General features: G+C 40.0%; 1 protein-coding gene across 1 annotated transcript; it reads right to left on the reverse strand.

Annotated features, from left to right (window-relative positions):
• Positions 1 to 4145: 4145 nt before the first annotated feature.
• On the reverse strand, positions 4146 to 11530 carry LOC115928640. Its single transcript, XM_030996192.1, has 2 exons — positions 11054 to 11530; positions 4146 to 9076 (listed from the first exon to the last, which is right to left on the reverse strand). The coding sequence occupies exons 1-2, from the start codon at positions 11273 to 11275 to the stop codon at positions 7907 to 7909; spliced, it is 1392 nt and encodes a 463-aa protein (XP_030852052.1). The 5' UTR covers positions 11276 to 11530; the 3' UTR covers positions 4146 to 7906.
• Between the last annotated feature and the right edge of the window lie 11 nt (positions 11531 to 11541).

An 11541-nucleotide genomic window follows, 5' to 3' on the forward strand; every position in this document is an offset into this window, starting at 1 on the left:
TAATCTGTAAGATTTTTTTTTTATAATGAGATTTAGATGAACAAGAAATGAAAAGAAATACAAGTGACTTTCGCATCTGTAGAGGATTCTGATCAGTTCTCCAACTAGGAATTCGTAGATAAGCTTCACCACCTTGAACTGACTAGCCTGGGAACCTCTCCGGAAAAGATATACCTTATTTTATCCATACGATTTGATCCCCTTAAGTTACTTAGATATAGACAGGGGCGTTGCTAGACCTTTTTCAGTGGGGGGGGGGGGGGGTGTAGAGGCCATCGATTACCGACAAAACTAGCCACCAATTACCTACAAAATTAAATGTCCCGATATCTACAAATTTAACCCTATAAACCCGGGGCCGAAGGCTAAATTGTTTTTCATATGGACTATCTATAGTACGTGCGTATGCGCAAATAGTCATTTTCCTCGACGACATAAATTTACAAATTATTTCGTCAACTTAGTCAGCATCATAGCTATATATTTTAATGCAGGCGCGGAGTTAGGATCTTATTTTAGGGAGGGGCGGTAGTGAGCAAGCGAATCACTTAAAGAGCGCGCGAAGCGCGGAAGTTTAGACGTTTCCTTAAATTATTAGGAAAAGTAGACGATTTATTGTACCGTTCTCGACTGTTAATCCTTGTCTGAATTCAGTTTCTCCCCCTCCCACGCAAAGCGCGGAAGCTTTGACGTTTCATCAAATTATGAGAAAGAGCAGACGATTCGGTGTACTGTTCTCGACTCTTAATCCTTATCTTAATTCAGTTCTCCCCCTCCCGCGAGAAGCGCGGAAGTTTTGACGTTTCATTAAATTATTAGAGAAAGTAGACGATTCGTTGAACCGTGCTCGACTCTTAATCCTTGTCTGAATGAAGTTTCCACCTCCCGCGCGAAGCGCGGAAGTTTGGACGTTTCATTAAATTATTAGAGAAAGAAGACGATTCGTGGTACCGTTTTTGACTCTTCATAAGCCCTAATTGTCTGAATTCAGTTTCCCCCTTCCCGCGCGCAGCGCGAAAAGCTTAGACGTTTGATTTAATTGTGAGAAAAAGCAGACGATTCGGTGTACTGTTCTCGACTCTTAATGCTTATCTCAATTCAGTTCTCCCCCTCCCGCGCAAGTTTTGGCGTTTCATTAAATTATTAGAGAAAGTAGACGATTCGTTCTACCGTTTTCGACTCTTAATAAGCTCTAATTGTCTGAATTCAGTTTCCCCCTTTAGCGCGAAGCACGGAAGCTTTGACGTTTCCTTAGATTATTAGAGAAAGCAGACGATTCGTTGTACCGTTTTCGACTCTTAATCCTTGTCTAAAGTCAGTTTACCCTCTCGCGCGAAGCGCGGAAGCTTTGACGTTTCCTTAAATTATTAGAGAAAGCAGACGATTCGTTGTACCGTTTGCGACTCTTAACCCTCATTTGTCTAAATTCAGTTTCCCTCCTCCCGCGCGAAGCGCGGAAGCTTTGACGTTTCCTTAAATTATGAGAGAAAGCAAACGATTCGTTGTACTGTTCTCGACTCGTCTAAATGAAGTTTTCCCCTCCCGCGCGAAGCGCGAAACGCTTAGACGTTTAATTTAATTATTATAGAAAGAAGACGATTCGTTGCACCGTTTTCGACTCTTATTGAAGAGAAGGTTGAGTTTTGGGAAGAGGTGAAAAATAATTTGTGAGCGTTACTCATTCTTATTATGCAAGTGTGGAAGAACATCAGATAAGACATGTTCCCTGAAAAGCATGGCTCTTCAAATGCCTTCATATTCTAAATATGCATGTAACATCGTAAACATCGGGGGGCCGGCTTTTTACGCCACGTGTTCGTGTAGTCCCATATACATCTTTCTGTGTACAGTGTTTGTAACTTTACCAAGACTTGGCCAAATTTCTTATCATTTTGATGATTCCAGAACCTTGCAATACACACAAATTCTTATATGCTAAATGATCAACCTTTTCTGGTCGGTTCCACACCGTTTCTTTCTCAATGCAATCGCATGACCATGACTCAACTTCATCTTTAAGCCCTATTTATCTGAATTCAGTTTACCCTCACGCGCGAAGCGCGGAAGCTTTGATATTTCCTTAAATTATTAGAGAAAGCAGACGATTAGTTGTACCGTTTGCGACTCTTAACCCTTATTTGTCTGAATTCAGTTTCCCTCCTCCCGCGCGAAGCGCGGAAGCTTCGGCGTTTCACCAAAATATAGAGAAAGGAAGACGATTCGTCGTACCATTGTTGACTCTTAATCCTTGTTTGAATTCAGTTCCCCCGAAAATTTTAAACCTCGGATTTCTTTAGCTGATATTATAAGAAAGTGAAACTTCGAGAAAATACAAGTATTCTAGCTGTAGTCACTCTCGAAGTCGTCGCAGCGGATAAAAAGTCACAGTTCGTAGGGAAAAAAACTTGTCGGCCGACCGACAATAAACATCTCACCGACTTCAAAATTCTGCATTGATATAGTACACGAGGATCGAGCAAGAATACCGACAAGGCTGACCCGACACAGCAACATATTTACCCGTGTCTTTCTTGCTCCCTCGACGAGACGTCAACACCCAACAACCCCCCTCTCTCTTTTACTCCCACTCCTCCTCTCTCAGGCTCTTACCTCCTTTCTCTCTCCTCTCTTTCATCCCCCGTTTCTTTTGTTTCCCTTTTCTCTTTTTCTTCTTTTTTTCCTTCTATCTTTTCTTTCTTTTCCTTTCTTACCTCTCCTCCCTCTTTTTCTTTTTTCTCTTTCTTTCTTCTCTTTTCTTTTCCTTTCTTTCTTTTCTTTTTCTTTTTTTTTCTTTCCCTTTCCCTCTCTTTTTCCCCCTCTCTTTTTTCCTCCCTCTTTTCTCTTTTTTCCCGACGGCAGCGCAATTTTACCGACAATATCCTGACAGGTGGGGGTTTCGCACCCCCACACCCCCCCTTTGGAGACGCCACTGGATATAGGCATATAGGTCATTCCCAAAAAGGTTGTCGATCTGACCGTATCTGTCAGAGCTCCCAAAACAGAGCCCAAATTCAGGTCGGTTTTAACCTATCTAGGCCTACCTCATGCACGATATTCTGCTGGGAGACATTATGACTGGACATTACAAAACATTTTACACATTTTCCAATAAATCATATGGACACAATTTTTAAAGAAACATTCTCTGTTCATTACAAAATATAATTTTGACAACATTTGGTGCTTGGACCCGATTTCATGGGGTCTGCTCAGGTGGTTAAGGGGGGTTAACACGACAACTACACTCGGCCTGCCATACTTGTTATTAGTGGCTAAGATATAATCAGTAACTTTGAGAGGCAAAGTTTTGTAAGTTGTTGTTGTTCGTTTGGTATTATAATGGCTATTAGTCAAATTTGACTATTGTTGCCAATTTCATCGCATCTCTTTCTTTTAATGTCTTGGTAAAATTATTATTTCTTTCTTTCTTTTTCCAATCTCATTTTAATATAATATTAGTCATAGTCTACAAAAAAATAAAAACAAAAAATTATTTCAAATTAAACCACGATCCGCACACAGTTCCAACTCACGCTGGCCCTGTCCTTTCTATGATGCCTTCTTACCAGCCCAGCGAGTTATGTTACGCCGTACGCTTCTCGGTTGATAAACTCAACCTAGGTCACTCTGGCATAGACAAGGGGGCGTCGTGTACCTGTATGTTTAGAGGGTTTATTTATTTATTAGGAGAAAGACAACTGCATAAGCAAAACACTTGTGGGCTTTATTAGTTTATATGAGTTAGTTCATGAAATTATTTATATAGCGCATGACTTTTAACTACTATAATCATTGGGGGGTGACATGCTTTCGAGTAATGATATAGCAAGTTTTAATTGCTTTTTTTCTTTTCCCCAGCAGATTTCATGTATCCTTCTCTCTCTCTCTCCTCTCCACTTCCCTAAAGTTGTGTGTATGTATTAGGATATGTTTTTCGATTGGTCAAATAAATAATGTTAAATTGTTTCAATCATTATTTTTTTTTTTAATTAAAAGAGGCCTAAATAAGATATATAGGTCTATACGATCAAAACTTCAAATAAGACACTAATACAGGTGTAGGCATAAGGTTATACACAAAAAACCTATTTTCTCTTCTATTCAGCTCAAATTGATTGCGGTTTCTGTTTTTCATCTCTTTTTGATTTTACTTTTTACATAATCGCTTCGTTCTAAAAACGAAGCGAGAAATTGCCATTTGTACATGAGAGTCACTGTTTCGTAAACATATCATAATGTCCTCTTCCTTGGAAATATTAACTTCTGACATTAACATGGCCCTTTCTATTATATACTTTGGACATTCTATCAAAAAATGTCTGACCGTTTCTAATGTTGGGCAGCTGTCACAGAAACCTGTGGAGTGGATGCCCAAACGCAAGAGGTCTTGGTTGAGTCCAGACACTCCCAGGCGTAGTCGCCTAAGAATAGTTTCAGTTTTTCTTCCCAATTTACAAGAATATTGTGAGATAACATTTGGCTGAAGGATTTTTAATGCCGATTGGGTATCATTCCACCTTTCTTGCCAAAGTAACTTTGAACTGTACAAAATTAAACTTGTCTTTTCAAATAAAGTCAATTTATTATGCATTTCAATTTCCTGAGTTAGAGCTTTTTTTGCGTAGAAGTCTGCCTTTTCATTTCCCACTATCCCACAGTGGCCTGGAATCCATTCCAAAGCGATTTCGATCCCTCTATATTTCAATCGGGTCGTTATTATAAATATTTCTGTGACAAAGGATTCGTCACTAAAATGTTTCAAGGCTGTGAGGGCACTTAAGCAGTCGCTAAAAATGACTGCACCTGTATAGATGTTTGTTTCTTCGATCCATTGAAGGGCAAGAACAATTGCAGCCAACTCGGCTCTATACGATGAGGTAAAATTCGCTAATCTTTTACATTGGTGTACAGAAAAGTGTGGGATATAGAAAGCAGCCGAGCATTGGCCCTTCTCCGGAAACTTAGATCCATCTGTATATATATGCAACTGGTTCGACCATTTTGTATTAATCAATTTTAAGCTTTGTTGCTGTAGTTCATTCGGATGGTCGGCTTTTGAAATCCGAGAGCTCAACTCGGTCGAAACCAGTGGGGGTTCAAAAAGCCATGGCGGAAATGGGGATGGTACGGCAGTTTCTGTCATGAAGTTTTTTATTTTACTCTGGGTTCTATACCCGAAAGGTTTACTAAGAAAGTCTTTTCCCTTTAGATAATCAAATTGCCAACATGGCCCTATGTTTTGTGATAATGGGTGGTTTGGGGATCTTTCGATACTTTGTCTATATTTACTTGACACAATTTGTCTCCTTAGATCCAAGGGAAATTCCCCCATTTCCACTTGTAAGGATTGTAGGGAAGTGAGAGGTAGTCCTCCCGCACAAATCCGTAGCGCCTGGTATTGCACCGAATCAAGTGCCTTTTTTGTGGTGGTAGTAGCGCTATCGTAGGCCTCACATCCATAGTCGAGTAAAGATCTTATGAATGCCCTGTAAACCTTTACGAGGGATTTAGAAGAGCTCCCCCATTTAGTTCCCGTTAAACATCTTAGGATATTCAATTTTCTTTTACATCTCTTTACAACATTTTCCACGTGTGGCTTCCAGGTCAATTTCTTATCAAAAGTTACCCCCAGAAAATGATGAGTATTCTGAAAGGGCACTTTTTTCCCGTCTAATTCTACTTGCGGTGGTGAGAGATTCATTGTACTTTTTGTAAAAAATATAGGGACTGTCTTATCAGCCGAAAGCCGAAATCCCCATCTGCGAAACCAAGTCTGGAGTCTATTCAGGTATTCCTGAAGTTTGCTTGATATTTGAAGGATATCCCTACCTGATGCCCATATGACAAAATCATCAGCATATACAGCTAAGGGCACTGAAGGATCTGTAGGGATATCACTAATCATTAAATTAAAAAGCAGTGGACTCAAAATACTTCCTTGTGGGAGTCCATTATGCATATCATATGTTTTTGATTCAGTATTATTAATTCTTACCTGAAAGGTACGTCCTGTCAAATAATTTTGTAGATATTGTAACAAATTTCCTTCTATTCCTTTTTGGGCGAGTTTGAATAGTAGTCCGTTTATCCATAATTTATCATAAGCTTTCTCAATATCTAGGAACACAGCTATTATGTGTTCATTACAATTGATACTTTTCTGAATATCGTTTTCTAGGAGAACTATGTTGTCTATGGCACTCCGCCCTTTTCTAAACCCGCTAATAAAATTGGGTAGTAACTCATGTTTTTCTACATACCATTGTAACCTTTCTTTGATCAAACGCTCGATTATTTTGGCGAAGCATGATGTGAGTGAAATGGGTCTATATGAAGACGCTTTCCGGGGATCTTTTCCAGGTTTCAAAATTGGTATCAAAATAGAGTGCTTCAGTGGGAGGGGTATTTCCCCTGTTCCCCAAATCCTGTTTATTATATCTAACATAACCTTTTTAGTTTCTTTAGGAAAGTTTTCATACACCTCATAAGGAATGTTATCTTGACCAGGGGCAGTCCGCTTTTTTGACTGTACTGCCTTTTCTAATTCAATGAGTAAAAAGGGTTCATTGATAACACTCTCCTGAATATTCATGCTATTCTTTACTAAAGCTAAATACTGTTCATTTACCCTATCTTCTCTCATTCCTAAAGATTGAAAGTAGCGTCCAAAAACATCCACCTTTTCATCCTCCCGAGTTATTTCTTTGTCATTTTCTGTCAATGATGACATATTTTTTGACCTCGCACCTGGAACACCATTTAGTCGTTTTATGCAGGTCCAGATTTTTGACTCAGGCATGTAACGGTCCAGTTTCGTGCAAAACGCTTGCCAATATTTTTGTTCTGCTTGGCGGAGAACTCGTTGTGCCATTTTTTTCTTGTTACTATAATCATCTATATTCTCCAGCGTTATCATTCTACCTTTAGAGAGCTTGTTACTCGCTTTATTTCTTTCTTTAATTTTAGCAGAACATTCTTTTGTCCACCATGGGACCGGGTTTTGTTTCTTTTTACTCTTTTGGGGAACAGCTTCCTTTATAACTTCTTTTAGGTACTCCATAAATTGGGTGTACATTTCCTTTACATTTGTGTTTTTTAATGTAATCTGTCCATTTAATACTTCTTCACATTTCTTTGCAAAGTTAGACCAGCTTATATTCTTAAAAGAAAAAGGCTTTTCTACCACATTTCCATTAGGCATACCTGCATTTGCTCTATGCGGATCTGTACTTTTTTCGAGAGACACTTGGAGAGAGATTGGGAAGTGGTCACTACCAAAAGTACTCCGCATGACTCCCCATGTAGACTTACACGCCAAAGAAGGAGATGTGATACTTAGATCCAGACATGATGTTTTCCCCGTTCGTGGGTCTAATCTGGTCCCCTCTCCATTGTTCAAAATAATCAAACTGTTCTTATTCAAAAAATGTTCTATTACTTCACCGTTTTTGTCTGTTTTCTCGCTGCCCCATAAAACATTGTGAGCATTAAAATCTCCCATTATAAGGACGTTTTCATTGTTAGATACATTTTCCATTAACTTATTCATAATATTTTCATTCAGTTTATTACAAGGGTTATAATAATTAATGATTGACAATTTTTCCCCCCTATGTAAACATTCATTTGTTGTAATTCTAAGTTTGCATCTGTGAAAGGACCCTCATACTTAATCCTATCATGAACATATATAGCACAGCCTCCTCTAATATTATTTTGTCTGTTTCTAGGAAAGCATGTATATTCTGGAATATTCAAAATAATGTTATTATGAAACCAGGTCTCCTGTATGCAAATAATATCATATTTAAAATCCTTGTGTAAGTTTAAATAATTTAATAATTCATTGCCGTGCCCTAAGAGTCCCTGGGCGTTCCAGTGTATAATGGAAAGTGACATGAGTAAATTAATCACTATCATTTGTTCTATCATATGTACTATTTTGTTGCAGCGCCCTTTTGGCTGCGACGCAAACAAGAGTATTCAATTCTTTTTCAGTTCTACCTTCTGTGAATTTAAAAATTAGTTGGCAAATAAAATCTATAATTTGTTCATCACTAGCCGAGGCTATGAAGTTGGTCATAGGTGGAGTGCCTTGTGGTGTTTCATTTGACGTTCCTTGATTATTAATGGTCTCTTTACTCTGTGGTACCTGAGGAATAACCTGGTTTTGAAATTGTGGGGTGGTGTTTGCTCTGGTCAGGAATGACGGAACAGCTGCTTGTGCGTAGGTACTATTAGGTTTACCAACATTCCGCACTGGAAGTTCGTTTGTTTGTTTTTCTGTTTCCTTACTCAATGTTTTGTTGGCTTTATTTTTCTGTTGAATAGGCTGTGGATTTGATACTTTTTTGTTTTGTTGCTGCCAGGACTGAGCTGCTTCTGCGTACGATAGCCCCTTTTCATACCGTATCTGTTGAACCTGCTTTGCCTTTTTTGCTTGTGCGCAGCCGCTGTAGGCTGCAGAGTGGTTTTCCCCGCAATTTACGCACTTTCGTTCTTCTTTTTTTTTACAGTCATCGAACGAGTGGTTTTCTCCACATCTGACGCATCTTTTATTGGAATTACATTGTGAAGCATTGTGTCCGAATCTTTGGCATTGATAACATCTAATTACAGGTGGGACATATTGTTTTACGCGCTTGATTTGGAAACATAAGTGGATTTCAGGGGGGATAGTGACTTTACTGAAGGTTAGAATAACGCAGCGCATGGGAATTTGAGAGATTTGGCGCTTTCCTTCTATTGTTTCATCTGTTCGGACTCTTTTTACCATCCTCTTCACCCCAATCACATTCTGAGTTTTCAATTCATTAAGAATTTCCTCTTCCTTCATTTCCTGTGGGATGTCATAAATGACTCCCTTTGATCCATTCACTCCTTCACTGACTTTTACATCAACACTTCCTATTTTGTTAATCTCTGAGATAGCCTTCACCTGCTTAGTATTTTTACACTTGATTAAGAGTCCCGTATTAGTGGTTTTGATAAAATCTACAGGGTTCACGCAAACTTCCCGAATTGCCTTGGCTATTTGTATGGGATTTACTTTGTTCAAAGATTTTGTCCTATCTATTTACCTTTACCTTTACCTTTACCGCAAATACTGGAAGAATGCTGAGACAGCAGTCGAGCTTCCAGGTCTATCTTCTTGGTCTATCTTCTTGTACTCATACTCTTTAATAATAATTCTCATTATATGCAAGGGAGGCAGAGGGGCAAGAGATTGCATCTTGACTGGACAATGTACCATGTACAATGTCCCAGGAGCAAAGAAATTGAAAAAATCAGTTCGAGTATTGAGAGATATAACACTGTTCCTTCCAGCAACGATCAAGCCTGGTTTTGAAGGCGTCTATGGTGGGAGCCTGAACTACTACTTCAGGCAGAGAGTTCCAGTCGTCAATCACTCTGTGACTAAATGTGTTCTTCCTTACATTTGTCCTACACCTCGGCTTTGAAAGCTTGAGACTATGCCCTCTTGTTGGTGTGTCTGCTAGTTGGAAGAAGTGGTCAGGGTTGAGTCTGTCATGCTCATAAATGATCTTGTACACCTGAATCATGTCTCCTCTCCTTCTCCTGTACTCAAGGGATGGCAAGTTTAGGCATTTAAGTCTCTCTATGTAAGGTAGGTGTTTCATTGTGGAGATCATCTTTGTTGCTCTCTTCTGTACTCTCTCCACAGCTTTTGCGTCTGAAATGTACCTTGGCGACCAGATTACATTTCCATACTCAAGGAGGGGGCGCACTAGTCCCTTAAACAGCTTGGGAATGGTGGATGTGTCATGACACTGAAAGGCACGTCTGATGCTGATCAGAACCCTGTTGGCCTTGTTGATGGCATACGACACATGGCTGTGGAACTTCAGTTTGTCATCAACAAGTACCCCCAGATCCTTTGTCTCTCCAACTGTACTCAGGGCTGAACTCCCGATTGTGTAGCGCTCCTGACAGTCTCCAGATCCAAGATGTAAAACACAGCATTTTCTTGCGTTAAACTGGAGTTGCCACTTTGAGGACCAGTCTGTCAATGAGCACAGGTCAGCTTGGAGAAGTTTGCGTTGGTCAGGAGTAGAGACGCATGAGAAAGCCTTGGTGTCATCTGCGTAAATTCTTACAGTGGAGTCCAACACCTCAGGGAGATCATTGATGTAGAGAACAAACAGTGTTGGGCCGAGTACGCTGCCCTGGGGCACCCCGCTCTTCACGTTGCACCACTGAGATCTGGCATTATTTACCACCACCCTCTGTGTTCGGCCATGAAGGAAATCAGCAATCCATGTTTTGAAGTTCCCTTGGATCTTGTAAGCATCAAGTTTTGACAACAGCCGTTGGTGGGGCACGCTGTCAAATGCCTTTTGAAAGTCTAAGTAGACAACATCAACCTTTTCTCCTTGATCTAGCCAGGTAGTCCATTCCTCAAGAGTGTGGAGCAGTTGTGTAACACATGATCTACCTGGGACAAATCCATGCTGAGAATCACTGAAAAGATCATGTGACATCAAATGTTCAACCACCTTATCTCTGATGAGAGATTCCATGATCTTACAGGGGACTGATGTCAGGCTTATTGGGCGGTAATTGTTAGCATCGAACTTGCTCCCCTTCTTGTGCACAGGAACAACGTGGCTAATTTTCCATGCTGAGGGAAGCTTGCCCTCTTGAAATGACTTGGTAAAGATGATGGCCAATGGAATACACACTGATGCTGCGGTTTCATGTAAAACACAGGGATGGATACCATCCGGTCCAGCACTTTTGAACTTGGAAAGCAAACTAAGTTTGTGATGTACATCATCTGCAGTAATGACAAGTGCTGATAAGCATTCGGGAGGTTGCCTAGAATCCAGAACTGGTATAGCAGAAGTGTCCTCGTCAGTAAAGGTTGTCTCAAAGAAAGTGTTCAAGATATCTGCTTTCTCTTCATCTGATGTAGCGAAGGTTCCATCTGTCTTTCTGAGGTCAGGTAGCCCACCTCTTGTTTTCAGATTATCTTTGGCATATCTCCAGAATGCTTTTGGATTTTTCTTAACATTCTTTGCAAGATCCCTATTGGGGTTATGAAAATGTTAAAGCCCTTTGGGTTTGGGTTTGGGGAAGTGGTGTGGAAAGTGGTGTTCGAAGAGTATGATTCTGAGGCGTGTTTTAAGTTCTCTATATTAGTAGAGCTTCTCCCACGTTGCCTTTTTGCAGGATTCCTGTTTTGCACAGTTTGAAAAACCATTTCATCCTCGCTCATCATGGATCTTTCCGGCTCGGAGGCGTGAGCCGCCATGATTGGCTTTCGAAAAAAGGCGCGAAATTTGAATAGCGCGTATCGTGCAGCTAACCACAATGAAATGAAATGAAATGAAATGAAAAGCCCACAGTGTTTGCTTACCTCAGTACGAAAAATTCCTATTCCAAAAGTGGTCACATAAATCCAAAACAAAAAACTTCAAAAAGAACAACCCAATTTCCATATGAGAAACAAAGTCAAAGATATAATCCAAGAGTAAGGCGAGAGTGCGACCTATCCGTGCGACCTATCCGTAATAAGTG

This window comes from Strongylocentrotus purpuratus, unplaced genomic scaffold (assembly GCF_000002235.5).
Source record: "Strongylocentrotus purpuratus isolate Spur 01 unplaced genomic scaffold, Spur_5.0 spur5_scaffold_3, whole genome shotgun sequence".
Lineage (NCBI taxonomy): Eukaryota > Metazoa > Echinodermata > Echinoidea > Camarodonta > Strongylocentrotidae > Strongylocentrotus > Strongylocentrotus purpuratus.

What these genes read in the sequence shown, in the direction of transcription:
- LOC115928640 (XM_030996192.1), bottom strand. Translation starts at nt 11,275, where the DNA reads ATGGCGGCTCACGCCTCCGAGCCGGAAAGATCCATGATGAGCGAGGAT. An exon ending in TTAACATTTTCATAACCCCA is followed by an intron (nt 9,077 to 11,053) that starts ATAGGGATCTTG and finishes AGGTAAAGGTAA; the next exon opens with ATAGATAGGACAAAATCTTT.